Here is a 23,018-nt window from a genome sequence, read left to right as displayed (position 1 = left end):
TTTTCTCACACGCTAAGTCCTGAAGATCTATATACCTAGTCAGGTCATAAATTCTGTCACATGTTTAATGTAAAATAATTGAAACAAGTTTATTCATTATGTAACCATTCATATACCAAAATGAACTTAACAAAACATAGATTCTTATGACACTAAAGTTTATTCAAAATGACCTCCGTGATTTTGAATACAGGCCTTCAATCTGCGCGGCCAGTCGTCTATCGCAGCACGAACGAGGTCCATGTCAAAATCGGCGGCTGCCTTAATCAAGGATGTCTTGAGTGACTCCAAATTGGGATGAGGCTTTGAGCACGCCTTTTCCTCCAAGTGTTGCCATATCTTGTAATCTAACGGATTCAAATCTGGACTGGAGGAGGGCCAGTCTTCGTGCCGGATGAAGTCGATTTCACGCGCCGCCAGCCAGTCTTGTGTGCTCTTCGCTCTATGAGCTGGCGCCGAATCTTGTTGGAATACCCAGTGCCTGTTATTGAACATGGTATGAGAAACAGGTTCCACAAGGTTCGTCAGGACTGTATTTTGATACACAACTACATTCGTTTTTACACCTTTCTCACAAAAATGTACCTCTGTTAAGCCCCAATAAGAAACTCCCAACCATACCATGAGCGAGGATGGAAAATGACCTCGTTGGACACGCGGAATACGGTTGCTCGCTTCTTCACTACTGTGTGCGTACACCTTATCATTTTGTTTGTTGTAGCTCTCTTCTACGGTAAAAAATTTTTCATCCGAAAAAAGAATTTCCCGATATTTTTTTCCCGCGTACCGCTTCAACAAAGCGCGGCATCTCTTCAGTCTCAGGTCCATTGGACGAGCATTCAAACGATGTCCTGTTTTTCTTCGATATACCCGAAGCCCTAAGTCTTCATTTAACACCCTTTTCACCGTAGTTCTGCTTAACCCCATCTGAAGGGCCAACAGTTTCTGCTTGCGTTTGTGATTTCTTTGAATTCGCGCCTTCACAGCTTTTATCACTGCTGGAGTCCTAACAGACCGAGGGCGACCACTTCTTGACCTGTCATCTACACTAGAGTCTTCATTGTATCGTTTGATGGTACGATAAACGAATCTTTTGGTTATATTCAAATTTTTCAGTATGTTAAAAATTTGAATTGGCGCGTAACCGCAACGATTCAACGCAATAACTGCAACACGGTCTTCTTTAAGCGTCCACTCCATATTTAAAAATGAGTAAAATTCTAAAAGTATACATTTTTATTTTCATGAACAATTCGAAATTCGAATTCAATAAACTTTTTTGTGGCCAGCATTCTAAAAGAAAAGTTTTTACTGTGTGACAATACTGATGACCTGATTAGTTATTTGTCTTCTTTCAGTATCCCTTTTACGTTTTGTCAAATTTAAAAGTACGAGGGTGGGATGATAAGTAACTAGCCTCTACTATTTAAAAAATTAAATTTAAAAAATATATATGTCATTTTTAAATTCGTATCTCTGGCTACCTGTGTTCTAAATTTGAATTTGGTGGCATGAAAATTTTATTGATTTTTTGTCATTTGAAAATATATTTCGTCAAGTGTTTTCAAAATGGATAAATCTGAACAAAGAGCGGTAAACTTTCTTCATATGAAGGGCATGAAAGGGAAAGATATCTATGACGAGTTAAATAATGCTTAAGGGAGAATGTGCTCCTTCTTATGCCACAGTAAAAAAGTGGGTGGCTGAGTTTAAACGCGGTCGTACATGTATCCAAGATGAAGCCCGCTCGAAGAAAGTACATGATATGGTTTTAACAGATCGACGATTTTAGTTATCTGAAACAGCTGATACTACAGGTATCTCAAAAGACCGGGTACATCATATACTAAGTGAGGAATTAAATATGAAAAAGTCATCGGCCCGTTGGGTGCCGCGATTGCTTACGCACGATCAAAAGAGGATTCGGGTGCAAAAGTCAAAAGAATATCTGGACCGTTTCAGAGTAATAATGCCGATTTTTACGTCGATTTGTAACAACAGATGAAACATGGGTTCGTTATTACACGCCAGAATCAAAAATTCAATCAAAACAGTGGACGCAATCGCGATGCCCGGCTCCAAAAAAGCCATGGCTGTAAAGTCGGCTGCAAAAGTGATGGCTTCCGTCTTTTGTGATGCAGATGGGATCTTCATGGTAGATTACCTTCCTAAAGGTCAAACGATTAATGGAGAATATTACGCTAATCTTCTAGATAATTTTCATCAGTGTATTCAGCAAAAACGACCAGATTTGGCGAAAAAAAATCATCTTCCGCCAAGACCACGCTAGGGTTCACACATGTCTTAAAGCTATGGCAAAAATTAACGAATTGAAGTATGATTTGCTGTCCCACCCACTTTATTCGCCTGATATAGCGCCATCAGACTTCCACTTATTCCCTAAGCTCAAAAATTTTTTGGGCGGACAGGAATTTGCTACAAATAATGAAGTCATAGCCGCTGTAGAGGAGTATTTTGCAGGCCTCGAAAGAAATCATTTTATGGAAGGCATTATTGCTTTAAAACGAAGATGGAATAAGTGCGTAGAGGTTCACGGAGACTACGTCGAAAAATAAAATTAATTTTATCACGGAAAGTTATGTGTTTTATTGTTAGGCTAGTTACTTATCATCCCGCCCTTGTAATACAGCGTTAAAGAAAATTTTACTTAAAATATCGTCACCGTCAATGTTGAGAAATTTGAACCAATTTTGGGACTTTTTATGAGACTGGTCGTGCCATCTGCTAAGGCAACAATGTTATCTACAATTTATATTTATTTAAATAAATTAAATGATTTTCTATAGAAGGGAAATTTAAAAAGCAATTAAACTACCACTAATTGCCAATATTTCGATTCTAATAGAACTTTGACAACTTACAAGGCCAGAGAACTAGATTTAGGAACTACTCCGAAAAACCATTCTACAAAATTTGCCACAACATTTTTATGCTTCACGAGAGTTCAAGTATTTAGCTTTATTCCAAATCCTTATATGTATTTACGTTTGAATAACTTTACCAGCCATCACATCAATGAGGTGTGAAATTTTATAAGGACAGTCTTCATCATCATCATCATCATCATCATAGTCGGTTGCTCTTGGCAGAGCAGTCGTGGTCATGTAGAATCCTTGTTTATTAAAGCCTTTACAGCTGTTCTCCATAGCGAGCTGAGGCTTGGCGCACGCACTCGTTATGTGGGGTTTTAGTAAAGATTTTCACTTGATCAATCCAGCGGATAGAACTTCCTCCATTGAAGAATGAAGGACATTATTCCTCCTCGCTTCGTTTCCTCGCTGCTGAGGTTCGAAGGAGGGAGGAAGGGAGGGAGGAAGGGAGGGAGGAAGGGAGGGAGGAAGGAAGGGAGGAAGGGAGGAAGGGAGGAAGGGAGGAAGGGAGGAAGGGAGGAAGGGAGGAAGGGAGGAAGGGAGGAAGGGAGGAAGGGAGGAAGGGAGGAAGGGAGGAAGGGAGGAAGGGAGGGAGGAAGGGAGGAAGGGAGGAAGGGAGGAAGGGAGGAAGGGAGGAAGGGAGGAAGGGAGGAAGGGAGGAAGGGAGGGAGGAAGGGAGGGAGGAAGGGAGGGAGGTAGGGATAGAGGGAGAGAATACAATTCATTGCACACGAAAACACAATTTACATTCAGAAACAGTCTACAAGCAGATACATTTGTACAATAGCCGGTCTTATCAGTAAAAGCGATCTCTTCCAGACCATTCAATACTTTGTAGGAGATAAGATTTGTTGCTATTCACGATATGCGCGTCCTCACTTCCGACCGTAGCTATCGGATTCCGAGACATTAAAATCTATGAGTAACCAGTGCGTTTTGGAGTCTTAGAAAAATTTTAAAAGTCATCATAAATATATTTTGTTATATGAACACGCGTCACCATTCTTCGGACGTACGTTCAATCCCATAGACACATATAGTTTCTCGCCGGAATATTCTCAGTGAGTCGTGATTCCGATCCTGTGGTAGATTCTGCGAAACGCTACACTTGCTAGGGCTAGCGTTAACAAATTCTCTCAGGCTAAGCCCGTGAGATTACCTACCCGCCCGAGAATAACTGGAATAGCCTCTTAGGAATAGGCGATTAGGTGGGGGGAAAATATATAATAATATACATATATTAATTCGATTAAAATAAAACTGCCAATTAAATTCATATTTAATTTTTAATACGCAAACTGCACGACACAGTCACTACGAGACTAATGGAAGATATTACTTACATACACGTATTTAAGACTGTGTTGTATTTCACGACAGTGAAGGTTAGGTATTTAACTTCGAACAAAGGAAATCAAAAGTTTTGTCCCTTAATCAATAGATGGCGTTTATCTTAAGTAAATACGAGGGTAGTTCCGAGAAAAAAGTTTAGAATACTACCAAAGATACATACAAACTTTCTACGATCAAATAATAAATATATTTACAATATCGATATTTACATTTGAGAAAAACAGACTCTGCGCTATTTCGTAAGCTATTAAGCTCAAAATCATACTTACAATATACCCTAAGTTGCGCTTAAAGCAATTTAATTAATCCATAAGTTGCGTCATTGTAAAACCCAACACAGTCCATTGAATAACATTAGGTAGATTGATTAATTACTGGCTAAAAAACACGCGAATCATGTGTTTTTAGTGACCCGAATTCTGACGCTTAGTAACAAAAACATTGGCACTCCTTTCGGAAAGTCGGTGGGCGCTTCGGGCCACTAAAACTACAATTATAACAGTTGCTTATGAAAAGCCTAATGGCGTAACGTACGATCAATAACTCTGTAGATTTTGCTATTCGATTCTAACGCTTATCTGTATTGATATAACAACCGACAATTCCTAAAATTGAATATGCGTTTATGACCTTTAAATACACCAAAATAACATTTTTTACAATTTTTGTCTGTCTGTCTGTTTTTTCCGGCTAATCTCTGGAACGGCTGGACCGATTTTTACGAGACCTTCACTGATAGGTAGCTGATGACATAAGGAGTAACTTAGGCTATTTTTTTTTCGCGGCGTCACCCGTGTTACGACATTAAGCGCGGATAACATCGCGGGACTCAGCTATCGATAATAAAATTTGATGTTTCCGAACCGAAGCGAGGGCGGGTCGCTAGTACCTATACAATAAGAATAGACAATTTACATATTCAGTTTTTATTTTTATTTTTCCTTAACGCGGCCAGACCAATCGTCCAAAACAGATATTCAGATATCGTAAATACCGCTACAGAGTTATTAATTCGTGTTAATCTTCATCGACTCATACTGCAGATACAAATGTGTGTCTCCCAGTCAGACACGCATTTATATAAAAATAATAATAAGAAAAGAAACATTTGTAAATCGGTTATAACAATTATTTCTACTGTACAACATACGTTTATTTATTATTCAACAGAATAATGTATTCACTACGCGAAATCAAAGCGACGAATCCACCGCGGCCGTGATTGAGCCAGGGCTAATTTATTTCTATTTTAATGAAACAAAAAAAATCTGAACACTGAAGTTTTAGGGCTGTATCTCTAACAGGCCTAAAACTTCACGCTAGGTGACGGTCCAACTCTTAATCAAAAGAAAAACCTACCTTTTTTATTACTAAGAGGGGTGAACGAGCTCACGACCCATCTGATGTCAAGCACGACCGACCTGATCCGAAAAGCATTACTGCTTCACGCCAGAAAGAGGCGGGTGTTGCAGTGTGAATGCTCACCTTGAGACGAGAGGTCCGAGTCTTAATTGGTAGCCCAACCGACCTCAACTAGCCTGTCCAATTTTGATTTGCCTAGTTTCACCGACCGCAGTGAATCTCGAAGCTTAAACGACATACACATACATTTTTTATATATATATTTATAAACAGATTTCATATCAAATTGCCTAAGAAAGGAAAATTAATTACAAATACATCCAATAAATAAATAAAGTGTGATCAAACTAATACTGTTTGTTACGAGAAAAACAAAAGGAGTATAAAATTTAGTATATTCCAGATATATTAAATTGTTTCTCACTTTTAATTTACCAAAAATCAGGGTTTCTTTTTAACATACATTAATAAATATGGAGGGCACAGGTAAGGAGTACAATCTCTTAGTATACAAAACTATTCGTCAAAGGCAAACTAAAATGGCTTTTTACTACTTCAACAAAGTACTGTTTGTATGATTTCGAACGATACAGTGTGTGTAGTGCGAGTTTTTTAACGTTCTCGAATGCGTAAAAGTTAACTCAAATCTGTATGCAGTTAGAACAGGGCCCCTGGCGGCAAACGTAGGCAAACGTTACAACTCCATACAAATTGGAGTTAACTTTTACGCTATCGAGAATGTTAAAAAACTCGCACTGAGCACACAGGTAGGTTCAACCATCTCGCAGGCTTATGCCTTATATCAATTGGGCGTTCCATATAACGAGGATGTAAGTCCCATAGACACAGCCCACTGAGTTTCTCGCGGGATCTCTCCGATCCGGTTAGAATTCGTCGTGGCCTAAAGGATAAGACGTCCGGTGCATTCGAGTTGAGCGATCCAACAGTGTTCGAACCCCAGGCGGATACAAATTTTTCTAATGAAATACGTACTCAGCAAATGTTCACGATTGACTTCCACGGTGAAGGAATAACATCGTGTAATAAAAATCAAACCCGTAAAATTATAATTTGCGTAATTACTGGTGGTAGGACTTATTGTGAGTCCGCACGGGTAGGTACCGCCACCCCGCCTATTTCTGCCGTGAAGCAGTAATGCGTTTGGGTTGGAAGGGTGGGGCAGCCGTTGTAACTATATTTGAACCTTTATCTCAAGGTGAATGACGCATTTACGTTGTAGATGTCTATGGGCTCTAGTAACCACTTAACACCAAGTAGGCTGTGAACTCATCCACCCAACTAAGCAATAAAAAAAAGCACTGTTTGCTACGCTAGTACTCTTTTGTAAGGATTTCTAGTTACTATTTCCTGACAGCTGTACACTTAAAACTTGTTCCCCATTTGAGGATGTTCTCCTCACCCCTACCCTCCGTGATGAATACCAATAAACCAGTGCATATCCATTGGAAGCGTGACCGATGACCTTGCGAAATTATTGATTGCAGACTAGATCACCGCTTGTCAAACTTTAAAACTGTTTTTTTATATATTAACATGTATCTTGCGTGAGATTATTAACATGACCCAAAGGTTTAAAGTCTGCTGCTTTCGCGTAATTAAATCCGTACGTTTTGGTCGGCAAGGCAAATCCGGATATTGTTTCGTGTTCATTTAATATCATTGCGGTACCGTATTTCAAATCAATTAGCTTTTATTTCTTTTTAAATTGCCATTTAACTTCAACAAGTTTCCTAAAGTGAGAAAGGAAGAGGAAAAAAAGACGAAAACGTTTAAATAAAAATTACCCTGTTTTGAAGACATTGCATATCTTAAAAATCGTCCTCAGCCTTTGACAATGATATTTTTTAGGTTTCATTTTTTTTTTTTTTCACTTTCGCACAGATAACACACACATTCGGATGTTTGTTCAAAACATTCAAACTTCAGAATTGCATTTTCAATTGGACATGATTTTTTTTTTAAATAACTTTTTTTTTTATTAGCTATGTTATCTGTGCAAAATTCGAATATCACTAGTTTTCTAGGGGGATCCTATTAAATTACAGGGCTTTCGATAATGAGAAATCAAATCAAAACGAACCGGTAAATATTCGAGATAGAAAAAAATAAGACGGATATCATGACGTGGTCGTCCTAGACTACCTAACTAACTATTCTTATACGAATCTACGAGTATACTTTTGAACTTGGGACGCATCTTCAGATTTAACTTCTCTACGCAATACGAAAAGAGTTAACAAACTTCAAAATTACAGTATTGGATCTCAAAAAAAAAATGTATCAAAGCGACATCTACCGGCCAACTTTGGAACAGAAACGCAGTAACGATATTTTCAATAAAACTTTAAAACGAATGTAAATTTGATACGACTCCAACACAAAAATATACCCGTGGCTACTATTTTTCTTACATACCTACTAATTAATAACATCGAAACATTAATAAACATACACAGATTATAACATTACAATACTAATTAACCTACACGGTAGGAACGAAATATTAAATGTTTTCTAAAATAAACCATAATGATAATAATATTATGCTCTTGTATTATCTGTACAAATTTGATTCAATCGGGAGCATTCTTAGCGGCAGCCAGAAAGGCGTGTTATTAACAGTGTCGATTGGCCAATACACTGCCAACAAACTGTCAGCGTGGCCATCACGGAAGCCTTCAAATAATGTATGTATTTTATTTAATTGTAAACTTATCTCTTAATCCTTCGACCCGAACCGACGTGGGAAGACATCGTGGATATTATACGCAAGCAATCAATCAAAATTAAACTATCTCTGAAGCCACGAAACTTGGCTGACAGAGCCATCTATCGTCCGAGAAAATATAAAACTGCAAATACATTTTTATATCGAGAAGTGAAAGACTATTTAATTTAAGCGACATTAATTATCTTTGTAATTAAACGTCCGTTTTATTTGATATTAGCATCAACAATTCGATGTTTTTAATTGAATTTCAATTAAATCTACCCCATTGAAGTAGCTGAACTTTTTTTTTTATTATGATATTTTTTTCCAAATTTAAAACTTCAAATGTATCTCCTGTAAAATTGCAAAAATGTCGCTCGAACCAAAAAAAAAACGCCTTTCACCCTTCGATATGTATTTTTTTAATAGTTATTCGACAATCATTGTTTTGTTTATTCGCATATACCACAGCATTACAAATATATTTGCTAAACATCCCGCGTATAAAAACATATCGATTTATTTCCCGTATCGATTTCTCGGTGATTAATCGATCGTTTGAAAGCGTTTGAAATCGATTTATCGACGGCCCACCCGGCTTTAATTAATAACAAACAAAAAATTTATATATATTTAAACTTACTACTATAAAACGATTAAAGTTTATTCTATCGATACAATTCAGAGACCCATGACAAGAACTGCTGTAGTCCAACGTCGTTCCTTCTCGCTCGCACACCTCAACAGTACGCCACGAGGGAAAGAGACAAAAACATTTTATTATTTACATTTTCCTGCAACCGTCTCGCAGTTAAAGGATCAAACGCGAAATGTTAAAATGTTTTTAATTAATAATTAATTAATATAATATCTATTACAATTATATAGTTATATATATTTATACGTTTTTTTTCAAATATTATTTTAATTAAGATTACTACAATGGCACAGTTCGCCGTAAGTTTAGACACGCCGGCAAATGAGTATGCATCAAACAGTAATGAACCAAAAAAAATTGTATTTATTTAGTAACAAAAAAAAAACTATTTGTTTTTGTGCACCGTCATTCGCAAATGCGTCCTTTAAAATATACAATCAACTTAAATACACATAGAGAAATAGAGAGAGAGCGAGATAGAGTATTCAAAAGAGAGAAAGAGATAGATAGAATCCATGATTCGGTATTCCACCGTGCAACTTCTAAATACAATCCAATCAATCAATTACAAATACATATAATAAACATTTTAAATATCTATGTAAATAATATAATTTAACTATTTAAATTATTATTCATAACGTTTTTGGCGTTAACATGATGCGGCTAATTCGAATTAAAAAATAAAGAGTATTTTATTTATGTTTTTTACCTACGCCCCAAACAATGAGCAAGCGAATAAATAACTAATATAATAAATAACTTGATGGGTATTCGATAACTATTCGCCTTCAGCTTACGATTTAGAGCATACATGTATCTCTAAAGAACAAAAAAAAATCTCATTTGGATTTCGTTAAAACACTGACGTCCCAACCCCCCTCACACCCGACTAACTCTGCGTTGGAATTACATCCCCAAAGCTAGTCAATAATTAATAGGACAGAATTCATTATGATGATTTCCAAAAAATGTTACAAGACTCGAACGAATAGAACTTCATTACATATGACGTCATATGGGGGCAGAATGATAATGACTTTTAGACGTATCAGAATTGATGCGTTTTGCTCTTAAGTAGGTTTCGGTGAGTAGTTACAGAGGTATTGGTTTTTGTTTTACAACAACTATGAGGGGATGATAGTTCTAATTTAAAAAAAAAACATCCCTTATATAAATTATACTGTCAGATCGTTATTTTTATTATTTTTGATCCAACTTTCTGTGCAAGTGTCAGTACAAAGATATTCAGTTTAATATCAAGTATCAAAAATTCATGTGCTGCTCTTTCCAAATAATAAGTAACTAAATAAAGTTTTTTTTTAATAATTATTATAGGTTTTTAACATCAAATTCAAATTTTATAGATATCAAATTCAATTTCTATTCCAAAATTATTAATATTTTTATTATTATTCTATTCTAAAATTAACAAAAAAAAAAACAAATAAAAAAACAAGAAAATGCAAAAAAAACATGACTTGAAGACATGTCATTGAAATTTTATTTGAAGTCAAAAACCTATACATTCAAAGATACAACTTTCTGTGGGCATTCATTAGTGTTCAATAATGGCAACACCAATCGACCATTCCCCTTAACTTATTAAAGGCGTAGAAAAATTCGAGAAAAAATTGAAATCATTAACACACTTAATATCAATAAGTAAAGCTATGGACGTGAAAAACATTGATCGTTATTTGTGGAGAACGAATGGAGATGGATAAAGGAAAAAAAACACTTAAAAGAACTCGTGCACCTTGCGAAATACCGATATTCCTTTTCATTTCTTCGCTTTGACTGTGACGTAGGTGGGTTCCTCCGCGTCCGGTCTTAACAGGAGGGGCAAACGCCGATCCGACCTGTCACCCCTCATTTCCGGTCTCTCCCGTATCTCTGGCTTTTCCCCCCTAATTTCAGGCCTTTCGCCCCTAATCTCAGGTCGGTCCCCCCGAAAATCGGGCCTCTCCCCCCTAAATTCGGGCCTCTCCCCCCTAATCTCCGGCCTATCACCCCTAATATCCGGTCGTTCTTTACACACGGACGCGTATATAGCGGGGGGCGGGGCGCAGGCCGCGTCTCATGTTTGCAGAGCCGTGTTCAGCTCTCGATGAATCGTTGCCTGTAAAATTTATTAAACATACATTATTACAAAATAATTTTATACTAGAGGTCCCGCAGTAGTCGAAATTCGACTATAATTAATTGGAATTGTGAGTTTGTACACTATTATGATTGTATTTTATACTTCTATAATCACAAATTTCGCCAAGATTACACTATAAAAAATATTAACAAAGACAAACAATACATAATCTATTCTCAATTTGACAACAGACGTCAAGAACAAAAGTTTGACAATAAATAGTATGCATGCGTGTGTGTGTCAAATACATGGTATGTAGTGTGTGTAATAGTTTCTTTATTGATTTAATGTATCTTTTATGCATTATTTAAAAAAAAATATTAGCATTGTGCACTTCTTCTCTATATTCTCTGTAAGTGTGGAAAATTTCATACTCCTCCGTCTGCGCAATTTTCGTAAAAAGGGATACAAAGTTTTCGCTTCACGTATTAATATATAGATATACTAAACTCTTACAAGCTACAAATAGCTCAATATTACTGCCACAGACATACGAAGATTTCAGACAAGGCTATCTTCATCGGAATTTAATAAAACCACACGAGCTGTCGAAGTATGGTCCTTTCCTGCTACGCGCTCGAGATTTGCCAATAAAATCTATAAAGAGCTAATAATATTCTCGTTTCGGTTTAGGGAATGGAGCAGCAATAACATTGTGACTTCCAACTCGATATGCACATTGCCAGAAAGAGAGGTGACCATTTAGAAAAGCTGGTGGTAACAGGCAATGTATGCTGTCGTGGCGTGCAACCTCTTTGACGGGACATAAGGCCTACATCGACTAGACACAGACTAAGACAGACACTTGACAAGAATTCAAAAATAAAGAGAGAAATGGAACGAGGGTGTACGTGACTAGCGGCAGACAGTTTTTTTTTTTTGTTTTTCAAGTCTTAATCTCCTACGAGGAATTCGGGAAGGTGGAGGACCTTGGCCCTCCTCGTCCCCCTCTTCCTCTCAGGAGGCACCGAAGTTCGACATAACCCGGTTCGTTACCCCCATCCAGGGGACCAGGTATCAGTAAATGGATTCACCAGCGTTGAAAAAAAAAGGCGGTACTTTTTTTGACTTCCTAAAAGACGGACACGAACCAGATGACAAAGGAACTAACTATATTATATTATATACATTTTAAATACTTCATTAAAATATTGGACGTTACTCGTTGCTAACGCTCGCGCTGGCCTGTAACTGGTATACTACGCGCGTGCGTAAACGTATTAATTATTTATGGTAATCCCCGAAATAGACAATGTGTAGGTTGGCAATATGTGTAAATAACTACTGCTGACGGACTTTTTGGCGGGAACGCGAGGAGTGAAGTTGTGTGATTTGTTTTATTTTGTCTATTTAGTGTTTCTTCAGGTTTAAATGTGTAATAATGGTGGTTTATTAACTGTTTAATATCTGTGAAAGTGCACAAATGTGGGAAAATGAAACAAAGCTGCTGGACGTCACTTCTCGGGTTCCTCCAAAAAGTCCACTGAAAAAATCTCAGTAAATGACCACCATTTTACTGCGATTATATTTCATCCCATATCATCTCATTTCATTAAATTTCATCCCAGTTGATTAATGTCTCAAATTAATCATCTTCATTTCATTTCACTCCATATTATCATTTTTCATAAAATTAAGAAAATAAAGTAAAATAAGACATGACTTAAAGGTCTTAGTTACCAGGACATAAAATCTCTTAAAAAAAAAAAAAAAAAAACTACTGCTGACGTAATCACCATATTCTAGACTGTCATAAAAAAAAGCAAAGACTACTCCGCCCCCCCTATAGTGCTTACGTAATATTTGAACGACCTTGCAATAGCGCTGCTGCAGAGTACTCACCAGGTCCTCGAGCTGGCGGGCGAGCTGGTCGGCGAGGGCCTGCACGACCTGCCGCTGCCCCTCCTGAGCCGCTATGGCTAGCTCCAGCTGGCTCTGCGCTAACTTCGCTTCCGCGTCCTGTCGACAGATTACAATTAACGAAAATCATTCATTTGTCAGATTCGAATATCGGTCCTTTGCTTTCTCGCTGACTCCTGAAATGCGAATGATGAACTGGGCGGGAAGACTTCCACTTGGCCGATATTGGCCAAAAGTTCATTGCCTTATAACTGTGCAAATTCAAAGCCACGTCTGTCTGTCGGATACAAAACTGAATACCTGCTCGATTTTCTTGGACTTGGTGATCTGAGCGAGCTCTTCGTTCTTCTGGGCGAGCTCCGCTTCAAGCTGGGCCACGCGCTGCCTCAGCTGTTCAACCTCGTTCGCGTCCCCTGCTACGGATACAATGTATTGTTACGCCGGTTCGAGTAACGCCATCTATCGCCGAATAGTCGAATGAATATCGAAGGATCTAGTAGAACCCAGAACGCTCGAGAATTACAACGCCATCTATTGTCAGATAGCGGAAACTGCTACTAGAGAGGTGTGGAATATTCTCGATCATTCTAGGGATGAGGTATCGGCTATAAAAGCGTTGTAGAAATAGCACGCAGTCAGTCAATAATCGGAACTACTCGAAGTGAGGTAGGCAGCGGCTTGGCTCGGTAGGCAGCGGCTTGGCCCGATAGGCAGCGGCTTGGCTCTGCCCCTGGCATTGCTGAAGTCCATGGGCGACGGTAACCACTCACCATCAGGTGGGCCGTGCGCTCGCAACAGTTTTTTTGTCTACCTATTCGCTGATAGCCTATGGGGCTATTCCAGCTTCGCGAAGACAGGTAGATGAGCTCACGGGCTCAACCTGAGAGAATTCGCTAACAACAATCCTAGCAAGAGCAGTGCTTCGCTGAATCTTCCACTGGATAAGAATCGCGACCCAATGAGAAGATCCGGCCAGAAACTCAATAGGCATACAATGTATTCTCATTCGAGTGCAAACGCATTTATTTACATAGGCTATATATTTTTTTACGAATCCCATAGACATTACAAAACAACCAGTCTTTGAATCATTAGGTCGATGACTCAATTTTACTGACGGCAATCCTACCATTTACACCAGAAGCTTGACTGATTTTGACAGATTTAGGCAAGATAATGATGATGATGCCTTTGCGAACCTTAAATATAACCCGTAACATTGTGATGCCTATGCGCTTCGGTAGCCACACAACACCAGTTAGATTATTCAACCAGCTATGCAATAAAAAGTTCTGATCCGTGAACGATGCGCTTCCATCTTGTATGCTATTCAAGAGTGGTATGTATCTAATTGGACAAGATGGGCCGCGGTACGCAAGGAATGGCGACGTCTGGTGATGCGCACCACCACCCGAAGTGATAACCACAACCAATATGCCAAGAGAGTGCATACGACTGAGAAGTATGTATCTATGAACCATCCGTTTTGATTAAAGCTAATCTCGTTTCATATGAGTCCTTGTAAAGTCTCAATAAACCAAACCAAAAGGAATATTAGATAAATTTCGTATCAAAAAAATTTACACGTCATTTCTAAATTAAGTTTAAAAAAAAAGAAATTTGAATTAAGAATACATAGTGTAAGAAAAAATGATTTTATTGTAAAAAAGCGTGGGGTGCCTTTCAGGATATTATCAACCCTTCTACTCATATCTGTTCATAAAATATTTATAAATACTGATACCATGCACCCCACGCTTTTTTTACTATAAAATCATTTTTTCTTACATTATTCTTCATTCAAATTATTTTTTTATTTTTGATTTAGATTTTCTATACAGGCGTATTTTGTTAGTTTTTTTAAACTATTATTTATTTTTCATTTTTTGTTGAATTTTAATTTTTTCCAATTTTTTTTTTTTCATTTTTTTTTATATTGAATTGTCATCGGTCCTTAATAAGTATACCAAATTTCGAGTCAATCCGACGTTTTGATGGGGGTTAAAATCATGTTCAAAGATTCAGTTACAAACATACATACGTCTCTGAAGCTAATAAAAGCGTATTAATATACCGGCTCGATGAGAATACCTTTTCCAGCATAGTGACGCGCCCTGGCGACCTCCTCCCTGTACTGGTGCAACTGACGCTTCCATTCATCCACGTTGGCGGTGCTCTCCTGCAGGGCGGCCGTCAGTCGAAGATTGTTACTCTTCAACGTGGCCAGCTCTACCTCCCACTTCTTGGCGTTCGCAGAGCTGTTGAGCAAATATGCTGTTTATTCCCCTATCTAATTGTTGGTAGCCTAGTGAGCTATTCCAACTACGTGTGGAATGGAAAATACTATTACTAGTTGTAACTCTCGCCGAATGTAAGCCTTTATCATACTGGAATATAATCCAGATAAGCATTAAGTAAGAGGACCTTAAATAAAATGAAAATGTACAGTTTGCTAGTCATGTAACGAAAGCATTGAAGATTCCTGCAGACCGAACGGTAAACAGTTGACGTGGCCAAACGTCATTTCGGATCCTCCCGATCCACTAACGGTGCTTTTAGGTACCACAAGCACCGGTCACCGACCTCGTCCAGCCCGTCGCTTGCGACGAAGGACTCGACGAGTGAATTGACCCACAGACACAGCCCACTGAGTTTCTCACCGGATCTTCTTCTCAGTGGATCGCGTTTCCGATTCGATGGTAGATTCTGCGAAGCACAGCTCTTGCTAGGGATCGTGTTAGCAACATCGTCAGGCTTGAGCCACGTGAGCTCACCTAATAATTCGGTGATTCTAGAATCTATTTTATATATCGCACTGCTTCACAAGTCTCCCACATGAACAACTCCTTTATCGTGATATTCGCGTGTCCAATACACACACAGCAACAAGACGTACACGGTAAAACAGCTCACGCGACACACACACGCCAACTGCGAAGCGGTAAAATCGCACACGTTACATATTCTTACATATCAAACGTGCGATGATTTTGCATTTCGATAACCCGGTTATTTGTAATTTGTCGTGTTTCGCTCAAAAAACGATTTGTCATCATAGTTTAGGCTTACAAGTTTGAAAGGATTCTCATTAGCGGTAGCCCAAACTTGGCTTCGCCGTTGATATGCTGATGTGTATGCGAAAGCAATCTTGAAATTTTTTATGTAAATTCAACATATATCTACTTATCTACAAGTCAAACTTTCTTTTCGAACTACTTCGAATAGAACAACCTTAGACTGTGATTGTTTTGACAATGGATTTAAGATTCTTTTTTTAATAATTTTTTCAGCACTTTTTTTATTGCTTAGATGGATGGACGAGCGCACAGCCCACCTGGTGTTAAGTGTTTACTGGAGCCCATAGACATTTACAACGTAAATGCACCAACTACTTTGAGATATAAGTTCTAAGGTCTCAGTATAGTTACAACGGCTGCCCCAACCTTCAAACCGATACGCATTACTGCTTCACGGTTGAAATAGGCAGGGCGGTGGTACCTACCCGTGCGGACTCACAAGAGGTCCTACCACCAGTAATTACGCAAATTATAATTTTGCGGGTTTGATTTTTATTACACGATGTTATTCCTTCACCGCGGAAGTCAATCGTGAACATTTGTTAAGTACGTATTTCATTAGAAAAATTGGTGCCCGCCAGCGGGATTCGAACACCGTTGCATCGCTAGATACGAATGCACCGAACGTCTTATCCTTTAGGCCACGACGACTACAAACTTGCCTCTGTCATTTTATTCAAAGACCCGTTATCAATCCCAAAGCATAATTACTTGCAAAACTAAACTGTGATACTAACTGTTGTGTAGCGCGTATGGGGACAAGTGATACTCAAGACGGCCAGTGACACACTAACTTTTATTACAAACATAACACTAACAAAAACATCGCTTCACGTTAACGAACTCTCATAGTTAACGCTACGACAGCCACTTAAACGTCACTTTCGATAAATCCGAGATCAATTACACAACAAAATGTTTTAGCTTCGCACACGCGATCCTAACACAGCAATTACCAAGATCCTAGATTACGAGTATAATATTGAAACGGTCGGACCGAAATAGAATTTTCTGTATTTCAAAACATTAGCTCATTACCAAAACAGAAAGATCAGTCACCGTACAGCCCAGTAATGAAAAGGTAATCTTTAAAGGTAAAAATTACCAAAACAGAAAGATCAGTAACCGTACAGCCCAGTAATGAAAAGGTAATCTTTAAAGGTAAAAATTACCAAAACAGAAAGACCAGTCACCATACACTCGACTAATGAAAAGGTAAGTTTTAAAGGTAAAAGGTAAGGTTTTCATTTATAAGCGAAAATGAGCAATTCTGACCAAGAGATGCGTGGTGACTCTGGTGGTAGGACTCTAATGACTGGTGGTAGGACCTCTTATGAGTCCGCACGAGTAGGTAGTACCACCACCCTGCCTATTTCTGCCTTGAACCAGTAATGCGTTTCGGTTTGAAGGGCGGGTCAGCCGTTGTAACTATACTGAGAACTTAGAAACCATATCTCAAAGTAGGTGGTGGCATTTACGGTGTAGATGTCTATGGGCTCCGGTAACCACTTAACACCAGGTGGGCCGTGAACTCGTCCACCCAACTATGCAATAAAAAAATTAAAAATTTTATAAAAAAAACACCCAAATACTCAAATGGATTTGAGTGACAACGCACCGCCTCACTGGACATCAATTGAAGAGGTCTATGCTCAACAATGGCCAGTGGAGAGGCTGAGATGATGATGATGATGACTCAAGACTCTTTAACGATGCTATTCAAAAGACAAAGCTCTGAGGAAGCATCAAGTATGACATGTTTCAGAGCGCGGTGGAGGGTAAAAATTAAATCTGCAAACATTAGATGTACGCAACCGAACCTTTATGATTTTAGAATTGAAATTTACTGGGACAGTGTGTGTTGACATAGCACTATAGGCAAAACGGTATAATTTCAATCAATAACATAATTATAACCCGGAGTAAAAAATAAATGTTACATATTAAATGGCCCCAAACTAGAATTTCCTATTGTTTTACATTATCAACTACATTAGAATACGGAACAATTGCGAGCTCACAGCCCACCTGGTATTAAGTGGTTACCGGAGCCTATAGACATCAACAACGTAAATGCCACCACCCACCTTGAGACATGAGTTCTAAGGTCTCAGTATAGTTACAACAGCTGCCCCACCCTTCAAACCGAAACGCATTACTGCTTTATGGCAGAAATAGGCAGGGTGATAGCACCTACCCCTGCGGACTCACAAGACGTCCTACCACCAGTAAAAAACATCTTTCATCTGTCAAAGGCGAGGTTGGAGACATTCTTATTCCTCCTAAAATCGTACTTTTTTTTTTATTTATTGCTTAGATGGGTGGACGAGCTCACAGCCCACCTGGTGTTAAGTGGTTACTGGAGCCCATAGACATCCACAACGTAAATGCGCCACCCACCTTGAGATACAAGGTCTAAGGTCTCAAGTATAGTTACAACGGCTGCCCCACCCTTCAAACCGAAACGCATTACTGCTTCACGGCAGAAATAGGCAGGGTGGTGGTACCCACCCGCGCGGACTCACAAGAGGTCCTACCACCAGTAAAAAACAACCGTCCTCTTCATGTCTGAGGGTTGCGACCACATCCACGACTTTCGTCTTCACGCTGTTGAACGGCCGTCTGGTGTAGTGGTAAGTGACATGGTCACTACACAAGGGGGTCGCGGGTTCGAATCCCGCCAAAGGAAGATGTATGATAAATATAAATGTCTTTTCCAGGGTTATGGATGTAGATATATTAAATATGTGTAGGTATGTGTATAATAAAAATCTTACATTTATTTCCGTTATCTGGTACCTGTAACACAAGTTCTTTACGAACTTATCACGGGACCAGTTAACGTGGCGTGATTGTTAGTAAATATTTATATTTATTTATATTAAAAAAAAAAAAAAAATATGTATTCGGCTAATCGAAAAGCATCGTAGACATTGGAATCAAGATTGGTTTTTATCTAGTCAAACCAACGCTTTATAGCCTAAGAACCCGTGGGCGAATACCTGTATATATTTGACCAGACCTGAATTTTTGTACATGGAGACCCCTATACCTACCATGCATGAGGTGGGGACTCACTAAGCTCAAAGTGGTTGAAACTTCAAAGCGGCAAACGTGGTCAAATGGATTTAAAATCCGTCAAAAATCGATACCTGACCTACCGGAGCGCTCGGCGCGTCGACTACTTTGAGCTTAGTGAGTCCCCACCTCATGCATGGTAGGTATAGGGGTCTCAATGTACAAAAATTCAGGTCTGGTCAAATACATACAGGTACTCGCCCATGGGCCCTTGGGCTAGTAGGGTACAGACGATTAAAGCGGTCTAATGTCTCCCAGACATGAACTAGAGAAGCTCATAATTGCGGGTCGCATAGAGGACAAGCGCGCCGAGGGCAGAACACCAGCCAGATGGTCAGATCCAGTAACAGAAGCACTTGGTGGTAATCTGTACCATGCGGTCCACGCCACCCATGATCGAACACAGTGGAAGAACGTCACATGTGGTCGCGATCCTCATTAGTGAGGGAACGATATAGAAGAAGAAGAAGAATGTCTAGCAAGGGAGTTTATAATATAAACACGATAATTGAACAATCAAACAGCGTCACGATCAATACGCGTTCGTTCCGCAACGTGGACAGAGATAGGATCATTTCAACGTTCGCTAACTCGAGTTGGTTATGTGGAAACTTTGTAAGTGGCCTGGTTGCGTTGGTGAAGAATGAATCAAGGATGATTTTAATTATAATTCCACAATCTTTTTGCATTTTTCCTAGAGCGTCTACGCCGAAATGGGTATGTCATTCACGGGGATAATCCAATAGAGTAACGCAACTGTGTCGATTTGAGTTCTATGCCGAATGCCAATTTTTAAGTAAAGTTTTAGGCAGCGGCTTCGTTCTGCCTCTGGCATTGCTGAAGTCCATGGGCGACGGTAGCCACTCACAATCAAGTGGGCCGTGTGCTCGTCTGCCTACAAGGGTAACAAAAATAAATAAATAAAAAGTAAAGCGAAACTTATGTACCTATGTCGTCTCAGATAAGAATTAACTTCGAGCGTCACATATTAAAACCCCTTCTCAGTGGGTCACGATTCCGATCCGATTGTGGACTCAGCGAAGCACTGCTCTTTCTAGGGCTGGTGTTAGCGAATTCGCCAGGCTGAGCCCCGTAAGTTCGACTACACCTTAGTTGAAAGTAGTATTACCCCCCCAAGATTAGTAGGATAGGTAGGCAAAAAAAAACCTATTTTTTCTGCATATCATACTTTATTTTATTTTACTTAGTAGCTTTAGTGTTGACCAACAAAAAAAAATATATATACCTAAAATAAACCTAAATCAGTCAGGGTGGGGCCGAAATTCGAGCACTAATAACCCTCTGCGTAAATAATGACTAATTGCCGTAGAGAATGTTTGGAGCACAATGGTGGAATAGTAGATCCGGTCTTACGTTACACGTATGTGTCTCAACATATTGGTTTTATCGTTTATTAAACATGGCATAATCAGCACAGCCCATTGGGTTGCACGCTCGACTGTTCCCAATAATAATGTGTTATTTAAAGTCCATACATAACACGTAAGTTAGGTATTCAAGAGAGAGACGCCAAGAAGACGATCGGGTTAAATTGGTCCTTAAATAAATAAATAAATGGTATATAACGGACTAGTTTATTTGGGTTTAGGAGTTCACGGCTCAGCTGAAATTGTGTGGTTATCGGAACCCATATACTTTAAAAGATAAAAGCCATCATACACTTTGAGATCTGAAATCGAAATCTATTTTATCTTTTATAACGACTGTCGCACGGTATGGACATGTCATGCGTAGAGAGAAGATGCATGTGACTAGGAGATGTATGGAAATGGTAGTGCAAGTTAGAGGGGGAAGACGTCGACCAAAGAAGACATGGATGGAGTGTGTGAATGACGATATGAGAGAGAGAGGAGTGAGTGTTGAGATGACGGCTGATAGAAGAAAATGGAAGAGAAAAATTAGCTGTGCCGACCCCACGTAGTGGGATAAGGTGGAGAAAAAGAAGAAGAACGACTGTCGCACGGAACGATCAGGGGGTGTCGAAGCTATGCCGGACGCTACTGTCACTATAGCGCGCTGGCAACAAGAGAATAGGACCAAGACCAGATAACAAAAGAGGAGGATTGAGTTGGACTTTGAACTTTCCACCATAAAACAGTCAACGCCGAATGTCTGTCGGCGGTTAATTAGCCAAGTAAGGCTTCAGTGGCTTCGAAGAACTAAATCTCTTCCTAAAGCACTGCCGTGGAAGGACGTGGGAACCCACCATGTGTATTTTCCCAAGAAATCCTCATGAGGCCACGACCCTCAGCATTGAGGATTATCGTCGCAAGGACCCCCTCCTAAGGCTTCAAAAACATCCATGGGCCCGCGGTCTTCTTCCAAAATCTGCCGACCGTCAAGATCCACATACCCCGCGCGGCCAAAATACATACATGAGGCACCGTGCCCGAAAAAAAATTACCCTAGTTCTATCTGAGTATGTATATACTACGAGTAATAACTAAATGTGTTTTTTTTCTCTCAGTTTCACAATAACAAATATTCTTGCCTCTTTAACGCATGAAGAAATTTTTGACATATTATCCCGAATGCGGCCCTCAATAAGTAGAGAGAGAGAGAGAAAAAGAGAGAGAGAGAAAGAGACCATTATTGCACACCAAAACACAATTAACCTTAGAAAACAGTCAACAATACATTTGTACAATAGGCGGTCTTATCGCTAAAAGCAATTTCTTCCAGACAACCGTTTCATTAAGAGAAATTCTGGCAAAGATAAAGATACAGCAGGTATATTGCGATGTACTATTGTTATTACATTATTAAAGAAAATACATATAGTAACGTATACGTAATACATAAGTACTAAGAGTCCCGGTAAAATATGCACATTTTACTTACATTTTTACATCATAATTTATTGTACGTGTAACGTTCATACTTCGTTGGTCTCATGCATGCCTCTAATGCAAAAAGTCGCGTGTTCATGATGGGACGCGTACCTCTAAATTTAGAAATTTTTGAAGATACCTTCATGTAATTCTTTCATGTGGTCTTAGTTTGTTGCCATTAAGCTCATTACTGTCGTAATGTACATGAATTAATTAAAAAAGGTATTCTCGTAGCACCACGGTATGCTTTGACTAAATTTATAAAATAGGGAGAAAGATTTGAGATCGATGCGTTTGCAAATCGATTGTCTAATAAAAAAAATATCGATTATGTTATCGATATTAACTAAAGAACCAATCTTAGAAAATCGATAATAATTTTTTCGGTTTCGATAATAAAGAGTCAAACTATCGACTTAAACCGTATTTTTTTATGTCACTATTAGCACGCTAGTCGATCTACCATCCAATCTGACGTTCAAGCGAGAGTAGGTACTCGTGAGTCGTTTAGCGGATGACCTCAAACATCTTGGCCGTCATGATTGAACGAAAAATGAATTCTCCAAAAGAACGTATGAGAATTTAATAAAAACAAGAGCAATCTGATTTAAGGTTAAAAAAAAAATGAAGAAAACCACAATACTACTTATCGAAGAAGAAGTTTCACTTCATTCATGCGCGCCAATTTTTTTTTTATACATCCACAAGTATAATTACGGCTGCCTCACCCTTCAAACCGAAACGCATTACTGCTTCACGGCAGAAATAGGCAGGGCGGCGGTACCTACCCGTGCGGACTCACAAGAGGTCCTACCACCAGTAATTTCAAAAATTCTAATTTTGCGGGTTTGATTTTTATTACTCGATGTTATTCCTTCACCGTGGAAGTCAATCGTGAACATTTGTTGAGTACGTATTTCATTAGAAAAATTGGTACCCGCCTGAGATTCGAGCACCGGTGCATCGCTCAACACGAATGCACCGGACGTCTTATCCGTTAGGCCACGACG

General features: G+C 39.0%; 1 protein-coding gene across 2 annotated transcripts in view; it reads right to left on the bottom strand.

Annotated features, from left to right (window-relative positions):
- Positions 1–4,158: 4,158 nt before the first annotated feature.
- homer (protein) overlaps positions 4,159–23,018 on the bottom strand; it is a 55,764-nt gene continuing 36,904 nt past the window's right edge. The window contains exons 7-10 of one of the 2 annotated variants that reach the window (XM_089739158.1): positions 15,093–15,259; positions 13,302–13,417; positions 12,984–13,100; positions 4,159–11,117 (exon numbers count right to left, since the gene is read on the bottom strand). In XM_089739158.1, the coding sequence (XP_089595284.1) occupies positions 11,076–11,117; positions 12,984–13,100; positions 13,302–13,417; positions 15,093–15,259 (442 nt within the window). In that variant the 3' untranslated portion in view covers positions 4,159–11,075. The remainder of the gene's footprint in view (positions 11,118–12,983; positions 13,101–13,301; positions 13,418–15,092; positions 15,260–23,018) is intronic. The other variant, XM_089739159.1, reaches the window with a different exon arrangement.

This window comes from Bombyx mandarina, chromosome 28, assembly GCF_030267445.1.
Source record: "Bombyx mandarina strain Sakado chromosome 28, ASM3026744v2".
Taxonomy (NCBI): domain Eukaryota; kingdom Metazoa; phylum Arthropoda; class Insecta; order Lepidoptera; family Bombycidae; genus Bombyx; species Bombyx mandarina.
The sequence above is the reverse complement of the archived record's forward strand: the minus strand, read 5'-3'. Positions and strand labels throughout refer to the sequence as shown.